Source organism: Stigmatopora nigra, chromosome 11 (genome assembly GCF_051989575.1).
Source record: "Stigmatopora nigra isolate UIUO_SnigA chromosome 11, RoL_Snig_1.1, whole genome shotgun sequence".
In the NCBI taxonomy this organism is placed as follows: Eukaryota; Metazoa; Chordata; class Actinopteri; order Syngnathiformes; family Syngnathidae; genus Stigmatopora; species Stigmatopora nigra.
Window position 1 is genome coordinate 14,568,958 of NC_135518.1, and position 27,852 is coordinate 14,596,809.

Consider the following 27,852-nt stretch of genomic DNA (forward strand, 5'->3'; position numbering starts at 1 on the left):
AATGATTTTTAGACTAATTGTGCTCTCCGTGGCAAGTTTTAGTTTATAAATGCAATACTTTGACTTGTATTGAGTGTTTCTACCAAGGTCATTTGAATGTCCATCCCTTTTTAAAATCCTCAAAAGGTGAAACGTTTGCTAAAACTCAAGATTTGACAAGATTGATACTTTCATATCAACGCGTTTTTATATCAGGCCGTGCGCCGTCACATATTTTTAGGGTAAGATAGTTTGCTAAAGGGGAAAAAAAAAACCTTACGTTAAGTGCGCCCTTTCAAGTGAATGCCCCGCCCACTAGAGTAAGAGGAAATGCATTCGTTTTATTGATTTTTTTGCCTTATGCAAGTGCAGCTAATCTCACGTCAATGAACCTTTTAGCTCCACATTTTGGAAAATTGACACTAATGCAATGTTTTCCCAATAGATTTTTAAAGTGTAGAGTCCATTGTATGGGCAAGCAGATTTTATTCATGTATGGTTAGTATCTATAAAGGTGCTATGAAATGGTGAGCCTGTCAAAAAAATGTCATTTTAATCCGTTTTTAAACATTTCATCGTTGTTCGACCCAGAACAATCCACTAGGAAACGCCCACCTTTTTTTTTTTTAGCATTTCTGGTTATCACAAAGCCAACAAATAGCATGCTATCCTACATCTATACAACTCACTCTGGTTGTGACATCATCTTTTGTTTGTGGGCGGGGCCAAGGCAGCTAGAAAGGAAAACTATTTCAGGAGCTCATTTCATAATGACCAAGCCTTTTTCTGTCCCTTCTTTTGGACGACTTTGTGTCCAAAAAATCTTAAAGTCACTGGCTGTCCTATTTCATAGCACCTTTCAAAACGAGTGGCATTACAGGGTCTGTTATTCCTTTGGCTAAGTTTGTAAATAGCATTGTGTAAAGTATGGATATCTCTAAATATGCACTGTCTCCAAAGTACAGTCGTGTACACTAGTGTGTATGCAAGCCACGTTTGTTTGGCGCGTGGCATGCGCGTGGCAACACTTTTGGCCTGTGTCTACGTAACGTATAGATGACAACGTGACACACGCTGGGTTGGTCTTGTGCATGACGGTGACCTTGTTGTGATAGATGGACGCTGCAATATTTCCACACACTTTGATATAGTACGTACAGTAGCTTCTCCCAGTGGTGCTTCCATGATGACGTGTTCAAATAGGATGGCTTTAAGATCAGGCCATCACCAATAGAAGTAGACTCGCCAAATCTCTTATTTAACATTGCTTTATTTGCCAAATTTGTTCTGATTTTTAACCTTGGAACCTCCAATGTTAGTGGGTGCCTCATGGGATCCTTTTTTAACCATTATTTGGATCAATTTCATGATAAGCATTCATAGGTAAAGATTTCATTTAGTCTTTACTAGCCAAAGATAACACTAAATTATGCGGAACATCTATTTTTTCCTCTTTCCTCTGGTTCATCTGCCTTTCTTTCTTCACATTTGTGCATCCCAAGGGTCTACCGCCTTTGGGGGGCACGTGGAAGCTGCCATTATTGTCCGTAAATAATGCTGCAAACTGCCTGGTTTTGTCTGACCAACCATGCAAAAGGTGGAAAAAAAGTAGTCATGGGAGTTTATTTGTTTACATTGTGTTTACAGTTTTCATGAGTCAGATTATAGATTGCCGAGAAATATTTATTGCCTAAGGTTAAATTACTATTCAGCATGTGTGCGTGCATTATCTCACATTTTGAATATCATGTTGTCACCTGTATCGCAACAATGATTGACTATGGTAAGAGTAGTTTAATAATAATAATAATATTGATAATAATACTACTTTTTATGACTACTAAGTGACTGTTTTCTGTGCCTTTTTATGGGTAGAAAATGCATGATTAGATATTTATTATATACGGATTTGAAGTCACTGAGATGTGTATTTTTGTACTCTGGATATACTAAATAGATGGTTGAGCTTTTTGTTGTACAATTTGCAAGGGTTCTTTCCAATAAGACCACCTATACAGTACATATCTATCTTCAATTAAAAAAGGACAAATGCAGTTGCGTCGTGGAATTATTTTTTTACACGCATTGTTTTGTTTACGCGTCCACAGCAGAATGAATGGCTCACAAATATGGCACTGACACAAAATGGCCGAAAACTGCTAACTGTCCCCACGGTGCTTTTTCGCGTTCTATAGTTTTGTATACACGTGATATCCCAGTATCTAACAGCTAGGTGAGAGGATTGTAAATACTGCACATCCTGGAATGCACCATATCAAATGGAGGGGGGAATTATCAGTGACATTTCGTCTTTTTTCGCTCTTAAAACTTTTAATTCGTTCTGGAGCAGGTAAGTTAATGGCAAATATTGATATAGTGCATTAAGCGAGTGTTTTTTTAATGGCAGAAATGTTATACTGCTGATATTATCATCGTCAAGCACTTGGAAGAGTCTGCCCGTTGGCCGCGAATCAGCTGAGTTGAAGGATACCTCCCAGTCGTGCCTGTCGCGGCGGGAGCGCTTTACGGAACTCGTCTTTTTCTTTCTTTCCTACAAACTAGCTGAGTAAATAGTCTTGACACAAATTAGTTCGTAGTATCTAAACCAGGTCGACGCGCTCCAAATGGTGTAAAAACGTTTGGTCTTCCAGCTCGGCTCCCGTGCAACCTTTCATTCGGTGAGTCATTTCATGAATGCACCTGATACACGGCTAGCTAAATAATACCGCTGACGCTCGCTAACATATACGACGTTTAAAATGTTTTCCCGTGCTAACTATGCCTTGACAACCCTGCATTGTTGCTATTCCCTTAAGGGAGTGGTGTCTGTGTTTTCTTTTAATCCTTAATTCAGTTACATAACGGAGAGGCTGGGCGATATGGGAGAAAATTAAAGTCTCGTTTTTTTTGTCCAGCCAAAATGAGACTTACAATTTTATTTCCCTTCGAATAAATGATATAGAAAAGTGGAAACCGGTTTAACCCTTTGTAAAGTACGCATTGGTATTATTGGCTGCCATTGGCGGCATTCATTGATCTCGACTAGGCGGGGCGAATGGATCTTTTTTTCCCTCCCTTTTTTTAATTGACATATATATAGCCGGAGAATATGTAGGAATACAGTATGTATGCTTGGTATTCCTCAATAAAAGACTATTTTTTCCTCGAATTCATTCGCAGTCTAGATATGTAACTCATTTAAACTTGGAGTCTCGTGTTTCACTGCCATCGTGATTGTATTTAGCGTCAAGCGGGCCCGAGATGACGTGAAAAGTCGATTAGGAATCCAAATAGAGATCAAACTTTGTTTGGCAGAGGGGTAGCGACGGCATGTGACCGCCCGACTGAGCGGCCAGATGGATCCAGAGGAGGCGGAGCTTCAGAACGACTACCGCTACCGCAACTACGCGGCGGTCATCGAGAAGGCGCTGCGAAACTTTGAATCCTCCAGCGAATGGGCCGATCTCATCTCCTCCTTGGGAAAGCTCAACAAGGTCACGGTCGGCGACTTGACTTAAGAGTGAGCTTTTTTAAGCTAAGCGCCACTTTTTGATTGTTTTCAGGCTTTGCAAAGTAACCTGCGCTACTCCCTCCTGCCCAAGAGGCTGCTCATCGGCAAGCGTCTGGCCCAATGCCTGCACCCGGCCTTACCCAGCGGGGTGCACCTCAAGGCCCTGGAGACCTACGAGGTCATCTTCAAGATCATCGGCACAAAATGGCTGGCCAAAGATCTCTTCATCTACAGGTGGGAACGGAAAGTCGTCGCCCGAAGAAGATTTTTTTTTTTACCGATCCCGACTTTGTGCCTTTTCAGCTCCGGCCTGTTCCCGCTCTTGGGCCACGCCGCCATGGCGGTGAAGCCCGTTCTGCTGACCTTGTACGAGCGCTACTACCTGCCACTCCAGAGAGCTCTGCTGCCCAGCCTTCAGGCCTTCGTCACGGGGCTGCTACCGGGCCTGGAAGAGGGCCTGGAAATCAACGACAGGTCAGCCGAGGGCCGAGTCGCCGGCGAGAGTGAAGTCCGCTCTGCTCTACTCTGCGGGTCTTTTCTCCACGTCCAGGACGGACGCCCTGGTGCTGAAGTTGTCTTTGCTGGTGGGTCCGCGAGTGTTCTACGGCGCCCTGTGGGCCTGCATTCTCGTCGGTCCCGCCGTGCGGCTCCCCGCCACCGTCTTTGTCCTGGCGCGCTGCGACCGCGCTCTGCCCCCGGAACAGCGGGAACACATGCTGGGCTACGACCGCCGTGTGGCGGTGAGTCTCCGCCCTCGGTTGAGATGGTCCTTGTTTTTTTTTTTGTTTTTTAAACTGTTGGTCTTCTATCTCGATTCAGATTAAGTCGGTGTGTCTTTCTCTGCAAGACTCCAATGTACTGGTGCAGAGGAACATGTTGGAAATTCTACTTTTCTTCTTCCCTTTGGCCACTTGCGCAGTAAGCAACTCTCTGTTGTGTTTGCTCTTTGGTCCCATGTTGTCCAGCCAATATATCAATAAAACATGAAGTCAACGCATGTTTCCCCCAGCACACAAGCCTAATTTTTCCTGAAATTCTCTCTCGGTTCAGGAGCCAACCAAGACCGACGCGGTGATGAGCGTGGACGACACGACTGCGATGGTTGCCGCTGCTTTGCTCACGTTACTGCGCAGGGACATGTCCCTCAACAGGCGGCTCTATGCCTGGCTCCTAGGTAGGGTCCTCCCAATTCTCTTGTCACATTTTCCCATTTTTGACCAAGTGGTCAGTAGTGAACGATCCGAAAGTGCGTCAGGCGCCGTAAGCCAATACTTCCAAAGTTCAGTGATGACTCACTAGCCTTGTGTCTGTGTTTGGTCAATTTCTGGTTTTCTCACTTTGCTCTACTGTTTGTTTTGATCTTTTTTTTTTTTCATTTACAGGCACCGACATCAAGGGAGAAATGGTGGCGCCCCATCCCACCATGTCTTCTTCAGCAGAGGAGCATATGTTGTTTTACTTCAACACCTACTCCAAAGAGCTTATTGTGAAGGTAATGCTCCTTCCCACGTTGGTCACATGCACTCAGCTGCGTTTGCACAGTATTTTTTTTTTTACAGCAGATGTGTTTCTCCCCCAGGGACTGATTAACATCCTCAAACAGAAGGACGCGGCCGAGAGCAAACCGGAGAACGTGATTGGCTACCTGCGGCCCTTTCGCATCTTGATCAGCCTGCTGGATAAACCGGAGTTGGGTGAGGAAATCAAAGATGGCTTTTGGGCCTCTCGGGGCCCCCGTCCTTATTATGGCCAGTGCGTGTCCAGGCCCGGCGGTGCTGAGCCACGTGCTGTTAGAGGTGGTCCGAGCCTTTTACGGCTACTGTCGGCAGACGCTGGGCGATGACGGAGGCCCCTCCTCCGGGCTCTCGGCTCACCGGTTGGCCAGGTCAGGAGCCGACGTGCCGGCCGTACTACTCCGGGATGCCGTCGACAACCTGGTGACAATTTTCCAGCATGGTGAAAGAGAACAAGAACGGGTCGGAGATCATCAAGACCATGAACATGCTGGTGAGCGCCACCAACGGCGAATACCTGTGGGAGTACATGACGCGACGCTTCTGCGCCTGTCTCAGGTGAGACTCGCCGTGGGGTTTCCGTGCCCAAGAATCCGTCCCGATGCGTTTATTTTCCAGCGACGAGGGCGGAGCGCCTCGGCCGGACGACGCCCGCCCCCCGCCATCCCTCGCCGAGATGTCCACCCTCATCATTTTCCTGTTGGACGTTCTTCCTCTGGTACGTCATGTCCGCCGACGGACGCCAGCAAGGAGAATGACTCTTTGCTTTGGCAGGAACTCCACGCCGATATTCAGTCCCACCTGCTGCCCGAGATGTTGGGCGCCATGCTGCGGAGCCTGCGCGCCCACCTGGACTCGGTGGCCCCGGAGGACGTCACGCGGGGCCTCCGCGCCTGCTTCAAGGTCCTCAGTAAGATCCAGATGCCCGTGGCGTTCGCCGACTTTAAAGCGGACGACGATGACGGCGGCCAGACGCAGACGGAGGAGGACGCGGTGGCTCAGGTAGAGCGACGGCGGACGAGGGCTTAATGACTCGTCTCCATTTCAAAATGGCGATTCGATGTTTCAGGAGGCGGAGAAGGAAAACGGCGAGCGAGACGACGGCCAACGCGCCGACGCCATCTACCCGAGGCTCCGCTCGGAGGACAGCGGCCTGGGCGTCAGCGCCTCGCCGTCCGCGGTCAACTTGGGCAAAAATGGTCACGGAGTGTGGAGACAGGGCGGAAGCGTTCACGCCGCCACCCAATGTCTGCAGGACATCATGGCTTTCATAACCACCAGGTCAGCTACGCCTTATTTCACCCGGCAAAGAAGCGGTTATTTTCATCGTGCTCTCCATGCTTTGTGTTTAATTCTCTGTTTCAGACACCTTCTGGTGCAGGTGGAAAATGTTGAAGGAAAGGAGGAAAAATCTCCCACTCGTGGCACGTTATTACCCAGCGCGTCGGACATGAAAGACAAGCTGACGCAGCTGTTGGCCCCCAATCAGACGAAACATCAGCCCGCTCGCCAGAAGAAAGGCCAGTCGGATTGGGAAGGCGGCTACCGTCCCCGAAGCAGGTCTGAAATCTCGGAGGCTTGTCGACGGACCTTCGTGGCCGCCTGCGACTTGCTCTTGGAGTCCACCACCTTCCCCGTCTACCTGAGCGAAGACGAGGCGCTGGCTCTCCACGCCGGCATGTTTGGCCAAACAGGTACCGCCGCCTTTGGTTCTTCCCATTTTTTGCGGCGCTGAACCTCAATTTCCTCTGGACAGGAGGGGGGAAACGTGAGCGCTTGCCCCCGTGGCTGAGATCTCTGATGACGCTATCCTGCGCGTCAAAGGACCCCCAAATCCAGCAGGTGGCGGCGGCCTCGCTGTTGGAGCTGGTCAACCATTCCCAGTCCTTGGCGCTGGTCATCCAGGACAAGAGGAGGCGCTATGAGATGTCGGACTGCAACCCGCTGAGCGGCCAGCTGCAGATGGTCACCGTGCCACCCATTTTTCCCGCTCTGCTGGCCGCCATGGAAGACGACACCGACTTTTACCAGGTCTGTCCGAAAAGATGAGTTCTCGGCCATTACCGTTATTATTTGGCGGTGAATTAAAAGTCAAAGACGTCATGTTTACTCCAACCTCGCTTGAATCGGTCCAAAATGTGTTTTTGCGTTTCAGAGGCTGGCCTGCGTGCTTTGGAACCAGCTGGACAGGGAGCGCAGCGAGCAGCACGCCGCCTCCGTGGAGCTCTTCTACCGCCTTCACCGCTTGGCGCCGTCGCCCGACATCTGCGAGGACGTCATCTGCCGGGCGCTCACGCATCACGAGAAGGTGAGAAAGTCACTAGTCGCTAACGGCAGGCAGCCAGATAACCAAGGCGTCACGCGCCCCCAGGCCGTCCGTCTGGAAGCCTTGCACCGCTTCTCCGTTCTCTGGCACCTGACCCGAGAGACTCACAGCAGCAGAAACTACCGCTCCTTTGACAGGTGGCTTCCACAAAAACACAACAACACCTCATATAAGAAGTACAACAAAGACATCATTTCAAGCAAGTGACAATGACCTGATGACTTTCAGGTCGATGTGCGTGGTGCTGGAGAGCGTGCCATGCGCAGACGGCGCCGTCAGCGCGGCGGCGCAATGTTGGCTGCTACATGCCATGTCCCTGGAAGACGTGGGGCGCATCTTGGAGCCCGTCCTCCTCTTCTTGCTTCACCCGTCCGCTCAACGCTGCTCCGTTCGGGTGGTCCAGCAAAATGTCGCCGCCGGTCAGTTTGAAATGAAGTCCAAAGCTTGACATTTCTCCACAAATAGCATTTTACCTCTCTATTTTCAAGGCAACCTCCAAATTCTTAACAACAAGAGCCGCCGGTCGGCCCGGACGACGGACCCCCGGGACCCGGAGGGCGGGGCGGACCGAGAATCCCTCTGGCTGGAGCTGGAACGCGGCCCCCCGCCGTCCCCCGACGCCTCGCCGGCGTCCACCAGCGAGGGCGAAGACGAGCAGAGCGAGCGCACGGAATCGGCTGACAGCGCCGGCCCCCCGACGTCGGCGGAAACCTCCGAGGGCGGCGCCGCGCCAAACGGCCTGCGGCGGGCCGAGTCGGAGCTCACGCAGGCCTCGGAATCGCTGTCCAGCGACGACGAAGAGGACCTGGAGGCGGCGGCGGCTCGTCTTCACAAAGAGGAGCGCGAGAGGAAGGAGGCCGTCGCCTCGCTCTTCCGCCACGTGCTGATCTACCGGGAGGCGGGCGGCTGGAGCCGCCCCCTCCGAGGCTTGGCGCTGCTGGACGGCCTGCTGAGGAGTGACGCCGGGCGCCCCCTGGTGGAGGCCCTGTCCGTCGCCCGCCTGGACGGCACGCAGCTGCACCTGGTGTCCGAACTTTGGCGGCGCCACCGGCAAGCCGAGAACGGACTGAGCTTCTACGGGCCTCCGCCCTCCCCTCCCGCCGCCGTGTCGCCCCCATCCTCCCTGCTGGAGCTGCTGGTGGACCTTTGCCTGGGTTTCCTCCGCTCCCACTACTCGTCTTACCGCAGCTCGGGACCGGCCGAGCCGCGGGGCGGCCTGGACGTCCAGCTGAAGAGCGCCGAGACGCTGACCCGGCTGGCCCGGCACCTGGCCCCGCTGGCGTCGGGGCGGGAGGACGGAGCCGAGCGCACGGCCAAACTGCTCGCCGCTTGTCAAGTGCAGCGCTACGCCTTGCTGGCGCTCTCGGCCTCCATGTACTTGAGCCAGAGAGGAGCGGACGAGGGACGGAGTCGAGAGCCGCCGGACGAGGACGGCGCCCCATCCGAGGAGAATCTCATCGACCTGGGCCAAGGAGAAGGGAGGGAGCCACTACAGGTGGAGTTACTCAAACTCCTGTGCGCTCTCATCATCTTGGAGTACCACGCGGGGGCCGGAGCGGGCGGGTCACCCCCTGCCATTGCCGCCAACAATGCCAACAACGCCAACCCGTTAACCCGAGGCTGGCAGACGGCCGTCCACTTCCAGCAGTCCATCAAGGCGGCGCAGTACGTCCAAGGCCACCCCATCACGGCTCAGGGCGCCTTCGTGGCGGCGGCCGCCGCCGCCCTGCTTCCCCGCTACAGCTACGCCGTGCACCCCCACTGGGTGGCGCTGCTGTGCTCCGCCCTGCCCTACCTGGGGCGCTCCCTGGGCATCGTGGTGGCGCCCGTCGTGGCGCAGATCTGCGCCAACTTGGACGAGCTGGTCAAGATGCACGAGCACGACGGAGGGAAGGTCAATCGCAGGTGCGTCGCCCGTCGACGGGAATCGAGGTCCGGGCCCGCGGGGACCCATGAACGAGCTCGTATCTTTTTTTACGCAGGCGGGAGAACATTGCGCCGGACTACCTTGTGACGCTCCTCGAAGGTCTGACCACCATTACGCACTATTGTCTATTGGACGCCAAGAGAGTGAGTCGTCTGCCTTTTCTGGCCCATTGGCGGCGTCCAGGACTTGGTGATGTAACATGTTTTTTTTTTTTTTTTGTCGTACCCTCAGATCTCGGCGACCTGCGATCCGGTGGACATCCGCAACGCACGCAGCGCCGTGCTGGAGGGGCTGCCTCAGGCGCTGGGCAGCATGGGCTCGCTGTGGGGAGCGCTCGCCAGGGAAGAGCCGCACAAGCGGACGGCGGACAGCGCCAAAAGCGCCAAGCGCACGTCCTGCGTCTTCTTCAAAGGCCCCAAGGTGTGTGAGGGTTTCCTGGACGGCCATTTCAAACGGTTACTTGGAAATTGTAGTACCGGTAGACCATTTGTTTGGATGTGACTTTTAGGTGTTGCGCCAGCGAATATTGAACTTCCTGGTCCCGCTGAGCGCTCAGTACGGGATTGCGCTCATGGCCGCGCTGGGAGCCGCCTGGCAAAGTAAGAAGAGTAAAAGGAGGCCCGGCAACAACGTAAGAAGTGCCGCCTTTCACCGGCCGTCGACCCGACCCACCACCTCTGGCTTCTTCTTCTTCAGGTTTTACCTGAGGTGGGTCAGTCTCGTCTCATGTTGCTGGATCTGGTCAAGTCACTGAACACCTTGCAAACCGAGGCCATCCTGCAATTGGTCAAAGAAGTGGTGAAGAAGCCGCACCAGCTCAAAGGAGATCAGGTACAGAAAAATAGGAAGGCACTTTCTTTAATAGGAGACTGGCCAGAGAAATTCAAAAACAAGGTCACTTTTGACAATGTTTGAAGATAAATAGCATTATGTATACTTTTTTATATTTCCTTTGTGTAACTTTCTCCCATTTTCTCTCCATTAGATGTCAACCTTGGTGGACGTCCCCTTGTTGCACTTTACCTACGCTTACATCAAAAGGTGAGTTGACATTTGGCGGCCATTTCTTTTCTCCTCCTGTAAAATGACGACGATTCCTCGGGTGGGTTTTCTCTGGCCCAGCCTTCCGGCAACAGTCTTGCAGGAGAACGTGAGCCCACTTCTCAGTCTTCTCCGAGAGTCCGTCCAACTCAACCTGGCGCCTCCTGGACACTTCCTTTTACTGGGGTCAGTTTCCACACAGACTTTTTTCCACCGTGAGACGCATGGGCGCCGATGGCCCCGAAACGTGCTCATTCTACGCTTGTGTCATTTGAAGCATCCTCAATGAAGTGGTCAACCGACTCCCCAATCTAGACAACAAGAAGGACACTCGGGAGCTTCAGGTACGAAATCGCGCCACGTCTGAAGGTCAAGTTGTCCTTTTGAAGTCAACGGCTGCCATTTTTTGTCTGGTGGGCGCAGGAGGTGACGCAGCGCATCTTGGAGGCCGTGGGCGGGATCGCCGGCTCGTCCTTGGAGCAGACCAGTTGGCTGAGCCGCAGCTTGGAGGTCAAAGTTCAGTCGCAGCTACGCGAGGAAGAGGGGGAGCCGGAGGACGACGAAGCCGAACACTGCGGTGAGCGATAACGAAAACGGATTTTCCTTTTTCTGACGGCAATTCCTAAAAAGCGACCAAACGACTGTTGCAGAATCCATGGCCCAAGCCGGCACCATGGTTTCATCGGCGGCGCCGTCCGTTTACAGCGTGCAGGCCCTGGTGCTCCTAGCTGACGTACGTTTGCATTCCACTGGCGTTGGGCAAGTGACAATATTGCTGGGGAAAGATCCAGCATTGTAATTGATATCTCTCGCAGGTTTTGGCCCCACTCCTGGACATGGTGTACCGCAGTGACGAGAAGGAGAAAGCGGTGCCTCTCATTTCTCGCCTCATGTATTACGTTTTCCCCTACTTGAAGACTCACAGGTAACCCTTCTCTTTTGGCCGGACGGGGCGCATTCCCTCGGGAAAATCCGCAGATATTGTATTGTCATCCATTCCAGCTGTACATCGTGACAATGTGTTGTTTGCAGCGCCTACAACATGCCCAGTTTTGAGGCGGGATCTCAGTTGCTGAGCAGTCTGAGTGGCTACGCCTACACCAAGCGGGCCTGGCGCAAGGAGGTCTTTGAGCTCTTTGTGGATCCCCTCTTCTTCACCATGGACGCCTCTTGCTTGCCCAGGTGAGTCCGCCTCCCTCTCTATTGAGACTATTCTCACTTTTTGCTTCCGCTTCCAGCTGGAAAGCCATCATCGACCACTTGCTGACCCACGAGAAGACCATGTTCAAAGACTTGATGAGTGAGTAGAAGCCAGGCGCCGCTGTGCCCAGCCCGGGGAGGCTCGTAGTGAATTGACTTGCGTGGCATGCGTTGTCAGGCATGCAGAGCGGCTCCCTCAAGCTCTTTGCCAGCGCGGACCAGAAGCCCATGCTGGTCAAGCGCCAGGCCTTTGCCGTCTTCAGCGGGGAACTGGATCAGTATCATCTCTACCTGCCGCTCATCCAAGGTGGGAGAAATGGGGCCACGGAGAGAAAGCCGCCCGGCCGGGCGGGGCCGTGACTCATTTTGCCTTTTTTAGAACGTCTGACCGAGGCTCTACGCACCAATCCCGGCCCGGCCGTTTCGGGGCAGATCTTCCTGATGTTCCGCGTTCTCCTGCTGCGCATTTCGGCGCAGCATCTCACGTCTCTTTGGCCCATCATGGTCACGGAGCTGGTAAGGATCTCTACAAGTTTTCACCCGGAAATTGGGCATGACAGCCTCTTTTGCAGATTCGCGTCTTTGCTCGGCTGGAGAAGGCTCTGCTGCTGGAGAAAGACGTCTCCAAGTGAGTGGCCTGTTTTTCTCGCCACCTTTTTCCTCCTATTTTGATGGCGACGGCGGCGTTCTCTATCCCGCCCCCCTCCCGCCAGGCTGGCCAAAGCGGTCCGAGGAGCCCAGGAGAAGCCCGTCCATTTCTCCCAGGCCGAGTTGGACATGTACCTGTCGGCGTGCAAGTTCCTGGACACGTCTTTGGCCTTCCCGCCGGAGAGGATGCCACTCTTTCAGATGTAAGCCAAACTATTTCCAGTCCGGGGCTCGGGAACCTTGGTGAGGGTGAGCCCCACGCACCCACCAAATCAGCCAGACCGGGTCAAGTCTTTCGGCCGAATGGGACGCCACGAAAACCCCATCTTTGTCTCGAGTAGGTATCGCTGGGCGTTTGTTCCGGAGGTGGACGCCACGCACTACGGCGGTCCGGAGAACGCGCTGATGGAGGGCGAACAAGAGTGCAAACCCCACGCGCTCCGGATCCTAGAAGGGATAGAACGACGTTTGGGGGTAAGGTCCCGTCCGTCTTTGGACAAACGGAAGCCCCCTCTCAAGTCCCGCTTGTCCACATTCTGTCGACAGACGCACAACGGGCCGGACGAGGAATCGGCGACAGAGTTCCCCCTGCTGACCCGGTCCTCCTTGTCCTCCATCGGCGACCTGTTGCCTTTCCTCCGCACCCTCTGCTCTTCTTACCGAGGTCCGCCCGGCAACGGTCACTCGAGGGCGGCGGACTATCCGCCGGCCGACCCCGAACTGGTTTTGGATCGGCTGGAGCTCATCGTGGAGGACGAGTTCCTGGACGGCGCAGACGATTGAAGGGAACTCCAAAAAACAGGGAAGTCTGCATTTTTTTTCTCGTTATATTAGCACGCCCTTATTCTTGTAGGCTTTTTGCGTTATTTATGACACAATTGGCCACCCTTAGAATGTTACTTGGACAAAAAATGGGACCCTGTTAAAGATGGAATGTTTTTGAAAATGTGCTTACTCTGCGCGCACTTTTTAGAATATTTGGTGTCTATTACTTGAATGCAAACACGGAGTGTTTTCCTGACCAAACTTGTCCTTCTATTGTCTGACCGCAAGAATGTTGTTTTGCCTCGATTCTTTTTGGACGTCACAGCTAAGCTACCTTACGTCTAATATTGTTTACATGCCAAAATAAGGGAAATCGTGAGTGAGCTATTCCGAGATAGCTTTTTATCAATTGCTGTTATATTTTAGCCCTTTCAAATGTCCCTGTGTAAGTATTAAAAGGACCATGTAAGTTGAAATAAAGGTTGCTCACAAAGTAGTATCATAGACTCACCAAATTACTTTAAAATGCATTTTACTATGCTCGCTGATGCATTTGAGTTGCTGTCAAGCTTATGACTTGTGTACCGTTTGCTTTGTGATGCGTGTGACATTGAGATAAAGTCTTTGTCAACGTTCAAACGAGGAGGTAGGGTGGGTTCCCTCTTTGATGCCTATCATCTTGAAAGGATCCAAGGCTGATACTGGACTAAATGCATGAAACATGCTTTCCAACAGGTGCTTTGATGAAAAAATCAAACCCCAAAGTCAAGTTATTGTGTAAACTTAAGTATAAAATTGGAATATTACAAAAATCCTATGCTTACTAATATCTATACATTCAAGAGAAACCATTAACAACTAATTGATGACTAGAATAAGTACAACACTGGTAGGGTCATCATGACGTCAGTGTTTTCAAAGTCCACCCCCCCCCCCCCTTTTTTTTAAATTATCACTTAAATCTGTATTAATGGCATTAATATAATGACACACACACGAAAAAAAATATATACAATAATTAAACCAAAGTTTATTAGGGAAGTTATGTTTCGCTATATCGCACGAGAAGGCGCTGTGATATGACGTCACGCCCGCCTTCTATGCAATGGCGGTCCAGAAAGACCGAGGCGTTCCACTGAGTACTGTAAGTAGTATAAACTATGTGTTTTATCCCACAGCTATAGTACTTTTTAATTCCTTACACATTGCCAATCGATAATACTTATGTTCAGTTAGATAGGTATTAACTGCTATCTGTTCTAGCACGACTTTTAAGTTAGCATTAGCAATAAGCTATATGTTTTTTTTCCGGTTTTCTAACCCTACTCTACACTAAACCTAAACGACATACTATTATTATCATTGTTGACACCTTCATTAAAGCACTTCTTTTTGAAATATAACGATGGTGTTGCATTTTCTGTGGTAATCAGCCTAATTTCCAAAACAACAATAAAATACTAATTCCTGTCAAAGCTAGTGTGGAATGGGAGCCGCTTGGGACAGCCCTCTGTTTGTAGAGCTTTGGTAGCTGAGAATGATTATTAGACGAAGTGCAATTGAAATGCTTGGCAAAAGAGAAAAACCCCAATTTCCCCACTTTGTATGTATCGTACTCTATTATTTGTTGTTGACTCACAAGAATGTTATTTTTCCTTTTGCAGCTTTCGCCCAAATACCTTCATACCAATTCGACCAGCCACACTTGGCCTTTTAGTGCCATCGCTGAGCTCATAGGTGAGTTGTCATCTGAACTTTTGGACTTTTGCCAGTCAATGGCAGCCAGTGAGCTTAAACAAAGCGCCGTTGTTTGTGTTAATTCCACAGACAATGCTTGCGATCCGGACGTCCTGGCAGACTCCTTCTGGATTGATAAGACGGTGGTCCAAGGACACGAGTGCCTTACTTTCATGGATAACGGCAACGGGCTGGATCACAAAGCCTTGCATAAAATGCTCAGGTCGGTTTCCTTCATTCGCCGCCACCAAAATGTCATTGCGCTGCCATTTTTAATCGGTCCGTCCATCCGTTTGAAACTGACTGACGTTGGTTCCCCCCCGGCAGTTTCGGCTACAGCGACAAGGTGTCGGTCAACGGCGTGGAACCCATCGGCATGTACGGCAACGGCTTCAAATCGGGCTCCATGCGCCTGGGCAGAGACGCCGTGGTCTTCTCCCGCAACAAGAAGGCCTCGTGCGTGGGGATGCTCTCGCAAAGCTACCTGGAGGAGATCGGAGCCCAGCAGATCGTGGTGCCCATCGTCTGCTTCGAGCAAGCCGACGGCGTCCATATCCTTTAGCGCGTCCGTCTTCTCCTTCCCGTTCCCGTCTGGCCGGTGACGTCTTTAACCTGCGCCGCACTTTGCGTGAGGAAGGAGCACAAGGCCAGCCTTCAGGACATCCTGCGTTACTCGCCCTTCAAGACGGAGGCGGATCTGCTGACAGAGATCAGCGCCATCACCACCACGTGGACCACCAGCTCCACCGGCACGCGCATTATTATCTGGAACCTGCGCAGGTGCGGACTTGGCCTTGTGCGATTGTTTTTTTATTTTGGTATCAATTCAAATGTTTTTGTTTACTTTTTTTTTCCAGAACATCCAGCGGCGCGTTGGAGTTTGATTTCAACAGCGACCGCTACGACATTCAAATCCCGTCCGACGTCTACGAAGAGTTGAGCCAAAGCGGTGAGACAATCCCCTCTCACATACCTCAGAGCATCTACTCCTTGCGGGTAAGGAAATGGCCTCCTGGCTGCCGTTGACACAGAGTATTCGGGCCAAAGAAAGAGGACAAATATCATAGGAAAGTTGTACTGGTACTCGCAGAAAAAGGCTTTATTGAAAGCAACTCGCGAGGCTGTTTTAGAATCCGTTACCCAAAAGAAGAAATCTATATTGGCTCATCTTCCCCAGAAGGCTTGGATTTTTCCCCCCTGCTAATTCGCATGACTTTTATACTGCGTTCCTATTTTTTGTGTTCTCCTTTGGCCTGCCCTAATACTCTGTCCCAGTAATGTAACCGGATGTAAAGTATTCTGCTCACTCCCTTGTTTTGAAATTCCTTGGCCAGGCGTACTGCAGTATTTTGTACCAGAAGCCTCGCATGCACGTCATGATTCGAGGTCACAAGGTCAAAACGCAGCTGATTGCCAAGAGTCTGGCCAACTGTAAAACGGACCACTACAAGCCCAACTTTCTGGTAGCCTCTTTTGTCGTCGGCATGGCTCGCTCGCTCGCTCGCGTGGCTCTTTTTCAAAGTGACTTTCTTTCATGAAATCCCACAGACCAAAAGAATTCCCATCAACTTTGGCTACAACACCAAGAGCCGAGAGCACTACGGCATCATGATGTATCATAAAAATCGCCTCATCAAGGCCTACGAGCGCATCGGCTGCCAACTCAAGGTGAGGAAAAAGTGGGCCATGGCCGGGAGGAAGCCATCTTCCTCACCCTCCCCATCCAAAAGGACTGGCTAAAAGCTGCTGATTTAACCCCTACCACCAGCCCAACAGCAAAGGAGTCGGCGTGATCGGAGTCATCGAGTGCAACTACCTGGAGCCCATGCACAACAAGCAAAGCTTTATCGAGAACGACAAGTATCGGTAAGCTCCGCCCTCTAACGGTTGTGGTCCAAAATATCCATGTGTTTTCTGGATATTATGGTCCTGGTGTTTTTCCTTCCTCAGGAAAACCATGGCCAGCTTGGCCACCAAACTGGACGAATACTGCAACGAAATCCGTTACAGGCTGACCAGAGACGACCCGGCCAAAACGGTGCAAGTCGACCAAATCAGGTTCGGAGAAGCCACATGTACGGCAAACGGGCTCCATCGTCATTCTTCTTTTATTTTTTTTTTGTTGACAGCAAGCGTCCGGATCAGAACTGGGTGATGTGCGACACGTGTAGGAAATGGCGCAAACTCCCCGACGGCATCGACTGCGCCAGGTTGCCCGAAACATGGCATTGTCAATTGAATCCGGATCCTCAGTTCAGGTACTGCCATATCGCTCACTTTAATTGGATTCTCTGGATCTGATACTGCCGTCAATGGCAACCCGAGAGTTAATGAGCCCCATTCCAGCCATTCTATAGCGTTCAACGTGTACCTTCGCCTGAGTTCAAGGTCTTTTACAGGAACTGCGAAATGGAAGAAGAGGTACAAGACTCGGACGACGACCAACCGTCCTACACCAAAACGTATAAGCTAAAGTAAGTGGCATTTCTTTCAATTTGTTTTATTTCAATTCTCCGTGAACGAGACTGAATCCATTTTCGTGATATTTCCAGGGAGCGGGAGGAGAAAAGGAAGAGCAGAGAGAAGGTCAGCCAGCGTCCGTGGCCCCTCCTCCGTTCGTGTCTTCTTTGCTTCTTTGTTTTGACAAAAAGTCTCCCGAGCGCAGGTGGAGGAGGATCGAAAACGTTGGGAAAACGAGCGCCTCGCTAAGCTGACGCGGGAAAATGAGGCTCTCTACCGCAAGGAACGATTCCTCAAGCGCAAGCTCCAGGAAACGGTACCTATTTCATTCCCCATGTTTTTTTAATTTATTTTTCGCGCAATGGAAGTGGTTGCTTTGTCTCCCCCTAGTGGCAAATGTGAGTTTTTAGTTGTTGACATTTTGGGGCATTTCAGAGTCACTAGCTTTTTTCACTCATTGGCCTCTACTATAATATCCTTGTCTTTGTTTTTTGAATATATCCCCAGGTGGGCGGTTCTCCCGCTAGTCAGTGGAGCGACGTGGATACGGAGGACGCTTCCCCGGCAAAAAACACCGCGTGTGAGTGGCTGTCTTTATTTCTTAATCGGCTCCATCTGCCCACTCATTTTCAGATGGGCCGATAAAACCGAACAATTGTGGATCGCTGGCATGTACGTACATGGTGATCTTCTAGCGCCTAGAGGGCAGCGTTGCGAAAGAAAAAATGGAACCCATTCATCTTTTTCCAATTTGCCATTTTTCTGTAAGACCAGCACTGAATGTACAATTTGTGTGGAGCAGTCAAAAGTTGTCTTGCTCAATTCAATGGGCTTTATTTGTATTCCCCTGGGTTTCCACAATAGCGTCGACGCACGCTTGTGCAACGACACGCTGCCGTTGCACAAGAGTATTGCTTTTAGCCCAAGGAAAAATGGCAAAAAGTGTGTGAATGCCACCGTTTTTTTTTTTTGTCCCTGTAGCCAGCAACTGCCCCGGCGTCAATGATTTTCCCATCATTTCGTGCGTCTACTCCATGGCTGACTTGACTCCAAGGTAGGAAGGATGTCCTTTAATGCAAAAAAAAAAAGCTGTCAAAAGTCTGTTCTTTTTGAAGATGATTTTATTAAAATTACGTGTCGCTCTCTGCAGCCCAAAGAGAAAGCTGCCCAGCGAGCCGCAGAAGGCCAGTCTCCGGCAAAGCGTCACCCGGACCACCCCCGCCGCTTCGCCGGACGCCGTTCCCCCACCCAAGAGCGAAACCCCGGAAAGCAACCACGTGGGCGCCCACCGAGTCGGCGATTCCTCCCCCGGCCCCAAAATCAAGGAGGAAACAAAAGGCGAGGAAAAGCCTGACAAAAATGGCGAGCTAAGGGAAGGCGGGGAGACGGCGGCCACGACAACGACTGCAACGGTAACCATGGTGGCAACGACGGCGGCGGCGGCAACGACTGCGACGACGACGCCGACCACCGAGCGGGCCACTCAGTTTTGCAGGCGTTTTATCAAGGAAGAAAGCAACGGCCCTCCTCTGAAAATCCTCAACCAGGAGCCGCTGTACATCGACAGCGACGATGACGACGACGACAACGTCGAGCACAAAGAGCCGCCGCCGGCCAAACTTACGGAGCGATGGAGCCAGACGGACGCGGCGTGGCCGGACCAGGACTACAAAAGCCTGTACCGGGCGTCCCTCGACAAAATCGAACAGTTGGCGAGCGGCAATGCCCACTCGTCGGAGGACAAAGCGGCCGTCGAGGCGGCGCGGCGGGTGGACGCGCTGGTCCGGGAATTGGAGCAGAGGACGGAGGAGCGCAATCGGCTGCGCTTTCAGGTGAGCCCTTTGGAGAACGTTAAGACGCTGCCGCCGTCCGTGCTTAAAAAATTGGTGTCGTCCCTCCCGTCAGCTGAAGAACGCCGAGGTGGAAAAGAACAGCCTGTCGCGCCAGTGCGAGGAGCTCCGCGCCAGGCTACGGCAAGAAGAGGAGCGGAAAATGCCGCGCAACGGCAATTCGGGCGATTCCAGTCACATGAGCAGGTGGGCGGGCGTTTGGAAAAAGGCACCCGTGGTCATCCCCAGCTTCTCACTCTCTCTTCCTTCCCGTCAGGCTGATCGCGCTGCGCTACAACGTGGGGCGCCTCCTGGTCAACCTGGTGCCCTACCTGGATCTGGCCCAGGTCAATTACGAGTGCAAGGTGATGGACGAGATTCTGGAACAGTATCTGACCTGCGACGACGTCAGCAAATTGAACGTGCCCGCCCCCAAGTGAACGCCAGACGTCCGACCGGTTTGAAACGGGAAACCCCGGCCCGCCCCCGTCCGTCCGTCCCTCCCTCCCTCCCGTTTCAAACGGTACACACGACAAAGGGAAAATAGCAAACCATTTGACGTGGATCATGTTTTCATGTCAATTCATGGACTTTGATGGGAAGGCAGGCCCCCAAGGCCGTATGGGTCGAGGAGACCACGGCCCTTTGCCCGCCCGCTCTTGCCTTGAATTGGCAGACAGACAGAGAGACAGCAATAGGATGCAAAGTGAAGCTCCACTTGAATAATGCCACTTTGTGGGTGACATGCAAACATTGAACAATTTGTGGTCTGTTGGTGCTGCACAGAGAATTTTTACCAATGACCGCTTTCTTCCATAAAGATATTTTTTAATTTACTTTTTTTTCTTTCTTTTTTACAAATCCAATCTCTTGCTTTTTCTAATTTAATTCCCCCCTCCCCTGATTTTTTTATAAACCTTTCAATATAGTATCACTCCAGCTGACTTGGGTCCCTTTCTTCATTCAACCCCTTTTCAATACACCAGATGAGATAGATAATCATAGAAAGTATGCCTAACAATAGAATATAGTAGGAGCACATTCTAAAGCCAGGCTGCAATAAGCATGTTATTTTTGTATTGGTCCAGAGCGTGTGTCCTAACAACAACAATAACAACAACGATTCATCAGTTGTACATTTCTATTGGAGTGGTGGAGGGCGCACTGGTGTTTCTCAAGGGAAAGCAAACAATGCTTTCATTGTCACCTCTGCCAAGGGCCTATAACCCCCCCCCCCTCACCCCCTTCACTGTTTGTCTCTTGTGTTACCTAAAAGGATATGGAGTGGAGCTGGTTGGAGAAAAACAAGCAGTATGGCCAAAAGCAAGTATTTTCACTTGGCTGGCAATCCAGCTGCTGCTGCTGCTGCTGCTGCTGCCACAACAACCGCAAAGGCCCTTTTTGGATTGCAGAGCGCACTTGTGCACAAAGCTCTTGAGGACTCTGTTCATGATGCCTGACTTGAGTGTCTACGTCACAGGTGTCAAAAGTCATTCCAAAAAGGGCCAAGTGGCAGCATGTTTTCCTTCCAAGCCACCATGACGACGACGACGACGACAACTTTTCACCAATGTGTTCTCTTCCAACTCTAATCAATTGATTGCAGTCAGGTGCTGCTACTTCAGGCAAACCTGCACCCACTCACTCCTTTGTGGAATTGTTTTGATGCATGTGGACTATTTTCAATTCACTAAGGGACATTGTTGAACTACATATTGTCCAACTGTAGCCTCTTACAAGTAAGTAGTCTATTTTACTTCATTTTAAGGCAACATGGGGTAATTCCTGTTGATTCTAGGGCATCTACAAATCACTTCCTAAAGTGAATACATGTCGAAAATGACTAACTCCACATATGTTGCCATTGTTAATATTTAACTCTAGTAGCATTATTGTGTCATTCTCCTAGAGGGCGTATTTTGAAATATTGAAAACGAGTACATATGTATAGTATCACAAAAAAAGTCCTCTATGAGCGACTGGTGCACCGGGCAAAGTAAGCGAAAGCTAACACAAGACGAAGGTTAAAGCTTGTTATGAAAGAAAGTCTGCGTTGCGTGTATTGAAAATATATACATATGTTTTCTATTTGTTTGAGCCACTCGTCTTTTTTCCCCTCTTCAAAGTACTTCCGTGTTTTCTTTCGCGCGGACACCTCGCGCAAAGCACGTCGGGAAAGGTAGTTTTGTCGTAAATGGAAATTTCCAACGTAGTATCGGACCAGAGCAGCCAGTGGAAATTTACCCGGCTTCCCTCCCCCTGTAATATGCAGAGCTCGGTCTGCCTTTGCAGGATGTTTTGATGAAAGTCAACCGTTCTGCTGGCCTCGTTATCTCCCACTGACACTCGACATTTTTTTCCCATGATTAGATGGATGACTTTTGTCTGGAAGATGAAATGGGTCACATGCATTTTCATCACATGCTTCCCTCTTTAAGCTTGTTATTCCCGTGTCAGCATCTTGGGGGGGAAAGAAAGTGGAAATTTCCACCAAGACTACGATTTTGATATTCTTCAGTCAGTCGGTCACGTTGAATTGCCATTGACGGAGGGCGGTGTCCAATTCATTGGGTGATTGATGGACTCTATAATGTGTTGTTGTCAGTGCTGGGTATGGCATCTTGACACAAATGCATGAATGATTTGCATCGTGCAATTAGGAGAATTCCTGTCTTATGTTTTTTGAAGGGAGGCATGCCAAATATTTGGCCTAAGGAGTTGGAGTAAATATCAATACGAGAATCTAATGGATTTCTGCAATAACCTCATCATAATAGATTGGCATCTTTCATTTTTTATTTGTTTTAATAAATCTAGAACGTGCTCTTGCCTTGATCCTATAGTGCGCACAAGCATTTAAATCACGTTACAACTTCTCGAAGCAGTGCCTTTTGCATGAGTGGGTTGGTGGGTGGGGTCTAGTACTTTTCCATCGATTCATCAAAGTCAATTTATTCAAGCAAATTTATTTTTCAAAACTGCGTGCGTGCCATAGTTTTTGACAGTTCATTGACATGGATTTAATTGCATTTGCGAGGAATTTTGGTAGATCCAGCTCACCTGCGTCTGAGCAAAGGGTGTTGCCTTCAGGGCTCAGCTACGCAGAGGCAAAAGACAACAAATTGGACTTGCCGAGTTAATGTAAATACAAAAAAATGTTGAAGTCGTCGCTTTTGGGGGGAAACTTGTTTTGTGTTTTTCCAGTCGACACGTCACGGGTGAGCCACACGTGTGGGGCGTGGTCTTTGAAATACGTCCGCTCGCTATAAGGAGGAGAGACGGCCACCAGGAGCCACCAGTACAAGACAAGCTTGTCATTCAATAAAAAAAAAGAGAAAAAACAACAACAACACAAAAAAGAAACGAAAGGAAGTAGGGAAAGGGCTTTGCACAGAGGGAGAGGCAGCGGGGATAACGGACGAGCAGATCAGGGCTTTTTCCTCCTCTTCTCGCACATCCTCCTCACTTGTTCTTCTCGGGGGTGGTGCCGTCGTCCCTTTAGCATCCTGACGCTAGCTCAAGGTACATGTTGTGCTCATCAATGTCACTCTTGTCAACACCTAGATTTGAATATGTGCCTGTTCATTTTTTTATATTATTATTTCTGCAGTCAATGTCATTTTTTGTGTTGAAGGGGAGAGACAAAAATAATGTACATATATACGACATTCGCTTGTAACGTAAAGCTGTCATTTCCTGGTTCGAGCTCCCTTCACGTGTCTCTTGAAAACGTCCGAAATTGATATATTACTTTTTGCGCTTAGTTTCTCGGAAGGAATAATAGGCGGATTTGGTGTGTTTAATCTAGACGTAACGGAGAGCCGTGAGACGCGCAGCAGGAGATGGCACACGACTGATTGTTATAGACATTTTTTTTCACCTTCCGCTACGCAGGTTCCCAATAGAGGGGGCACGGAGCCAAGTTAGGTCGGGGCTGGGGGGCTTAATTGGGTCACACTCGTTTCACTTTGAGTTTTCCTTGCTTTGATTGACAGGAGGTGAGCACACCTGCTCCCAAATTACGGCTTTAAACCTTGGCTGCGAGGAAGCACCGTCAAACGAAATGATCACTTTAAGCTAAACGCGCCGATACATGCGCGGGCACTTGTCAATAATAAATCATTTTCTCCTCGCCGCCTGGAGGCCAAAATGTAGAATTGCTTATTTCCCCTTGACAGACACCGTAGGGAACAGCGGCAGTCAATGAGTTAACATCAACACTTTCAGTGGGGGAAAAAAAAGTGTTTGGATCCCAAAGTTTGGCGGCATGAATTAAGGCCGCTTTTGGTTGCCGCGCAACCTCGGAAAGCATTCCGCCTGCCTCGGCGTTATTGCGCAGGTAGCTAGCGGGGTGTCGGGTCGCCGTCGAAGAATCCTGTCAAGGACGTATTTATTGCCGGCGGGGCTTAGCGTGTCACATTGCGCTTTTGAAAAACAGGGAGAACGATGGTACTTGGCCCGAGTCCAGTTTTGGCGCTGCTAAGTAGAGTCCGCATAGCCACTTTGAGATTGTTTTTCCCGGTTTAATGTTTGTATTTTTTTTTTCCCGGAGAAAAGCCGGTTCAATGCTAACTTCCTTCCTCCCCGTGGCACAGGGAGAAGCCCTGGCGCCATGGGCCCCGGGATGGAAGCGGCCGACATCGCGGTGGTGGCGGCCTACTTTGCGCTGGTGCTGGCGGTGGGCTTCGGCGCCATGTGGAAGTCCAACCGCGGCACGGTCAGCGGATACTTCCTGGCCGGCCGCTCCATGAACTGGGCGGTGATCGGCGCCTCGCTCTTCGTCAGCAACATCGGCAGCGAGCACTTCATCGGGCTGGCGGGCTCGGGCGCGGCCAGCGGCTTTGCCGTGGGCGCCTGGGAGTTCAACGCCCTGCTGCTGCTGCAGCTGCTGGGCTGGCTCTTTGTGCCCGTCTACATCCACTCGGGCGTCTTCACCATGCCCGAGTACCTGGCCAAGCGCTTTGGCGGCCGTCGCCTCAAGGTGTACCTGGCCTCGCTTTCGCTGCTGCTCTACGTCTTCACCAAGCTGTCGGTGGACCTCTACGCCGGCGCCCTCTTCATCCAGGAGTCGCTGGGCTGGAACCTCTACGTGTCCATCGTGCTGCTCATCGCCCTGACCGCCCTGCTCACCATCACCGGCGGCCTGGTGGCCGTGCTCTACACCGACGCCCTGCAGGCCGTGCTGATGGTGGCCGGCGCCCTCACGCTCACCGTCATCGGCCTGCTCCGGGTGGGCGGCCTGGAGGGCGTGCGCGCCAAGTACATGCTGGCCGTGCCCAACGTCAGCGCCATCGCCGCCGCCGGCAACTACACCTACTCGCCCTCCTGCCGGGTGCGGCCCAAGGCCGACGCCCTGCGCGTCCTGCGGGGCCCCGGCGACGAGGACGTGCCCTGGCCGGGCTTCGTGCTGGGCCAGACGGCCGCCTCGGTCTGGTACTGGTGCGCCGACCAGGTGATCGTGCAGCGGGTGCTGGCCGCCAAGAACCTGCCGCACGCCAAGGGCGCCACGCTGATGGCCGGCGCGCTGAAGATCCTGCCCATGTTCGTCATCGTGGTGCCGGGCATGATCGCCCGCATCCTCTTCGCCGACCAGATCGCCTGCATCGGGCCCGAGCACTGCGTGGACGTGTGCGGCTCGCCGGCCGGCTGCTCCAACATCGCCTACCCGCGCCTGGTCATGGCCATCATGCCGGTGGGGCTGCGCGGCCTGATGATGGCCGTGATGATCGCCGCCCTGATGAGCGACCTGGACTCCATCTTCAACAGCGCCGGCACCATCTTCACGCTGGACATCTACGCCACCTTCCGCCGCCAGGCCTCGCAGCGGGAGCTGCTGCTGGTGGGGCGCCTCTTTGTCACGGCCATGGTGGCCGTGGGCATGGCCTGGGTGCCCGTGGTGGTGGAGATGCAGGGCGGACAGACCTACCTGTACATCCAGGAGGTGGCCGGCTACCTGACGCCGCCCGTGGCCGCCGTCTTCCTGCTGGCCGTCTGCTGGAAGCGCTGCAACGAGAGGGGGGCCTTCTGGGGCGGCGTGACCGGCTCGGCGCTGGGATCGCTGCGCCTGCTGCTGGCCTTCGTCTACCGCCGCCCCCGCTGCGACCTGCCCGACGACCGCCCCGCCCTGGTGGCCCGCGTCCACTACATGTACGTGGCCGCCGCCCTCTTCTGGATCTCGGGCGGCGTGGCCGTGGTGGTCAGCCTGCTCACGCCGCCGCCCGACCCGGAGCAGATCCGCACCACCACGCTGTGGGGGCTGCGCTCGGTGGAGAAGCCGCCCCAGAAGCGGCGGCGCCGGGACGACGCCTACGAGAAGGGCCCGCCCGCGGAGAAGGGCCCGCCGGCCCCGGCCGGCAAGCAGCGCTGCCCCGACGGCGCCGACCTCAAGCTCCTGGCGGTGGGCGGGGGCGGCGAGGCCGCCCCGGAGGTCCGAGACGTCCCTCCCCCGCCGGGGCGGCGGGCGGGCCGCTGCCTGCGCGCCCTGGACTGGGTGTGCGGCATCCAGGAGCCCTCGCGGGACGCCCGTCCGGCGTGGGAGGAGAGCCGCGACGTGGCCCAGTTGCTGTACGAGCCCCCCCTGGTCAAACTGCTGCTCAACATGGGCCTGGTCCTGGTCTGCTCCGTGGGCATCTTCATGTTTGTCTTTTTCTCGCTCTAGTGGCGCCCTGGCGGGTGGGAATGCTTCTCGGGTGGGCCAGGCGGCCGGACCCTCCCCCCCCCTCGTCTGGCCTCTGGCTCATCGAGTCGCCGTCCAAAGACGGACGGGGCCTTCGTTTGGACTGCGTTGGCCGCCTAGCTGGTTTCCCGGAAAGATTCGTGTCCCCTCCCCCCAAAAAATGTTTGGCATATCCATGGTTAAAAGTCATTTCTGTTTTTGTACTTTTGGAAGGGAATATGGGGTCGGACGTCTCCCACCGGTCGGTGCCAATGACTGACTGACTCTGTGTCTTCGGCCTTATTTGACACACGCGCACTTCTCGTTGTTTTCTTTCTTGGCAATTCTGTTTGTTTTGATGTGGACGTTGAGTGTAAACGGAGCTTTGCGTCTCTGACCTCTGCGTCTCTGGACGCGCCGTTTATTTAACGAGAGCGGACGTCGGTTTGCCTGCGTCTGTTTTCAAAGTGCCGACCACTTTTGAGGCTTTTCGTGTCAGCCCGCGTTAAAGCACAAATGCCAGAGCTCGCCCATGACGCTACTTAACATGCCGTGCCCTATCGTAGTTTAAAGTCTTGTTGTTTTTGTTCCCTTTTGAAGGCTTTTGCGACAAAAAACAAAAATGGCTATTCTGTATTTGTGCATAGTAGCATTAGCATATCGTGTGTTACCTTTGCAAAAATGTCTTGGCTAACACAAACCATTTTGATAGTCCATCAATCACTAAATTGCTTGTTTTTTTTACCAAAAATGTTTAATCATATTTTCTCCAACATTACGTATTTTTAATATTCTTTATCGATTAATTTCCCCCTTTTTAAAATCTTTCTTTTTAATCACAATTTTAACTACCCCCAGTTTGGTTTATCAGAATGTTAATTTATATTTTTTTGTATTATTTGAAGGAGTGATTTTAAAAATGTACTCTTCAATCACATGGTGATCTTTTTTTTTTAAGTCATTTTGAATATTGAGGAATATGTTGTGTGTTGTCTTTCTGTTTAGTTCATTGAATCCTTTGAATATGTGCTGTTAGTAGGCCGAAAAGCAAAGAGCATTTGAACAAGTCGGACGGAGCTGAACAACAATGAATTGACTATCAAAATAGTTTGTGGGCAATTTCCCCACACGCACGGCTTGACTCTCTTGCCTTTTCTTCCCGTAACAAAAGCATACACATCCAGTGTATATGTATCTACTGTGGCGCTTTGGAAGCGTAACTTTTCTACCACCTTTTGCCAAACGTGTCTTAGCGTCCAATGCCAGATCGGCGTGGGGGGGGGGGGGCAAAATAAGTTGACCAATAGACAAAAAATCTTGAAAAAAATTGTATTTACAAAGCCGTCGTCGCTTTGTTGCTTTTGTGCTTTCATTCCAAACTGGATCGAGTCTCTCTCTCTCTCACAATGAGAAAACAAAGTTTTATTAAAAGGTTTATTATGTAACAGGCGCTCCATCATTTTTTTGGATCCAAAAAAATGTGGCGCCAATTGGCTATTGTTTTATCAATGCCAGGTGGGATGAATTGTTTGGGAACCAGCTTTAAACTTTTACATCTTTTTTTTCCGGGAGAAAGAACGTGTTATTTTTATGCCGTTTAAATAAAAAAAAATTGGAAACCAATCGGTTGCTTGGAGTCTTGTACAAAGTTCTTCAAATTTACATATTCCGACTTGATATTTTGACTTTCTGCCGCTTTTGGGATGACAAAAGGTTTTCAAAGCACGTTCACGTTAAATGCCTCCACTTCCTCATTCACTTTGAGGAAGTGTGCCGTCTCGTTATATGTTAGCATGACCTTGAGTGTATGATCTGTTGCCTTGGGCCATTCAATTTTTTAAAAAAGTGTTATATGTTGATGTTGTGGCCATGGAATTTTTTTTTTGCACACTTGTTGACTGCACTGTGGCCTGTGCTGATGGAAAAGTACTGGCATCCCGGGCCGGGCTTTGTTCATTGTCTGCGCTCGGACGGGCCTCAAACACGCGCCGTCTCCCGTGACCGATGCGGCCGGCGCCCACGTAGGGAAAGAAGGACGCGGCGCGGCGCCGGGTTCCTCTGCCCGGTCAAACGGCCCTTCTCGCCGATTTGCCAATTCACATTCCTACAAAACATAACAGTCGGGGGGCCAAAATGATCCCAGGAAAAATGACTTCATTTACATTTTTTTCCCTCAGCAATTAACATGACCCCCAAGAACACTAGAACTCCCAAGATAGTGCAATCAATTTATTATGTCAAATTCACTGCACCCCCCGCG

The 27,852-nt window shown here is 51.4% G+C and overlaps 2 protein-coding genes across 4 annotated transcripts; both read left to right on the plus strand.

The window, feature by feature from the left end:
• The first annotated feature begins 2,460 nt into the window (after positions 1-2,460).
• On the plus strand, positions 2,461-13,407 carry dop1b (DOP1 leucine zipper like protein B). Its single transcript, XM_077728517.1, has 38 exons — positions 2,461-2,657; positions 3,295-3,473; positions 3,543-3,724; positions 3,794-3,964; positions 4,041-4,230; positions 4,310-4,408; positions 4,541-4,664; positions 4,873-4,982; positions 5,070-5,184; positions 5,255-5,375; positions 5,443-5,562; positions 5,623-5,722; positions 5,779-6,006; positions 6,074-6,285; positions 6,370-6,698; positions 6,761-7,035; positions 7,160-7,312; positions 7,376-7,467; positions 7,559-7,749; positions 7,819-9,235; positions 9,313-9,400; positions 9,489-9,677; positions 9,766-9,888; positions 9,954-10,088; positions 10,243-10,298; positions 10,380-10,484; positions 10,576-10,642; positions 10,722-10,875; positions 10,949-11,031; positions 11,114-11,223; positions 11,331-11,480; positions 11,537-11,598; positions 11,677-11,805; positions 11,878-12,014; positions 12,071-12,126; positions 12,212-12,349; positions 12,488-12,620; positions 12,693-13,407. The coding sequence occupies exons 2-38, from the start codon at positions 3,336-3,338 to the stop codon at positions 12,927-12,929; spliced, it is 6,519 nt and encodes a 2,172-aa protein (XP_077584643.1). The 5' UTR covers positions 2,461-2,657; positions 3,295-3,335; the 3' UTR covers positions 12,930-13,407.
• Positions 13,408-15,211: 1,804 nt separating this feature from the next.
• slc5a3b (solute carrier family 5 member 3b) lies at positions 15,212-27,215 on the plus strand. 3 transcript variants are annotated; one of them, XM_077728518.1, is made up of 16 exons: positions 15,212-15,428; positions 15,506-15,644; positions 15,983-16,111; positions 16,197-16,316; positions 16,417-16,514; positions 16,599-16,706; positions 16,778-16,906; positions 17,048-17,122; positions 17,201-17,234; positions 17,314-17,424; positions 17,616-17,688; positions 18,090-18,162; positions 18,259-18,940; positions 19,014-19,144; positions 19,215-20,676; positions 23,533-27,215. In XM_077728518.1, the coding sequence occupies exon 16, from the start codon at positions 23,550-23,552 to the stop codon at positions 25,593-25,595; it is 2,046 nt and encodes a 681-aa protein (XP_077584644.1). In that variant the 5' UTR covers positions 15,212-15,428; positions 15,506-15,644; positions 15,983-16,111; positions 16,197-16,316; positions 16,417-16,514; positions 16,599-16,706; positions 16,778-16,906; positions 17,048-17,122; positions 17,201-17,234; positions 17,314-17,424; positions 17,616-17,688; positions 18,090-18,162; positions 18,259-18,940; positions 19,014-19,144; positions 19,215-20,676; positions 23,533-23,549; the 3' UTR covers positions 25,596-27,215. The 3 variants fall into 3 exon arrangements, with proteins under 3 accessions (XP_077584644.1, XP_077584645.1, XP_077584646.1); XM_077728519.1 differs by lacking the exons at positions 15,212-15,428; positions 15,506-15,644; positions 15,983-16,111; ... (10 more) ...; positions 19,014-19,144; positions 19,215-20,676 and adding an exon at positions 21,917-22,459; XM_077728520.1 differs by lacking the exons at positions 15,212-15,428; positions 15,506-15,644; positions 15,983-16,111; ... (10 more) ...; positions 19,014-19,144; positions 19,215-20,676 and adding an exon at positions 22,539-23,276.
• Positions 27,216-27,852: the final 637 nt, after the last annotated feature.

What these genes read in the sequence shown, in the direction of transcription:
- dop1b (XM_077728517.1), top strand. Translation starts at nt 3,336, where the DNA reads ATGGATCCAGAGGAGGCGGAGCTTCAGAACGACTACCGCTACCGCAAC. An exon ending in AAAGATCTCTTCATCTACAG is followed by an intron (nt 3,725 to 3,793) that starts GTGGGAACGGAA and finishes GTGCCTTTTCAG; the next exon opens with CTCCGGCCTGTTCCCGCTCT. An exon ending in CGGCATGTTTGGCCAAACAG is followed by an intron (nt 6,699 to 6,760) that starts GTACCGCCGCCT and finishes TCCTCTGGACAG; the next exon opens with GAGGGGGGAAACGTGAGCGC.
- slc5a3b (XM_077728518.1), top strand. Translation starts at nt 23,550, where the DNA reads ATGGGCCCCGGGATGGAAGCGGCCGACATCGCGGTGGTGGCGGCCTAC.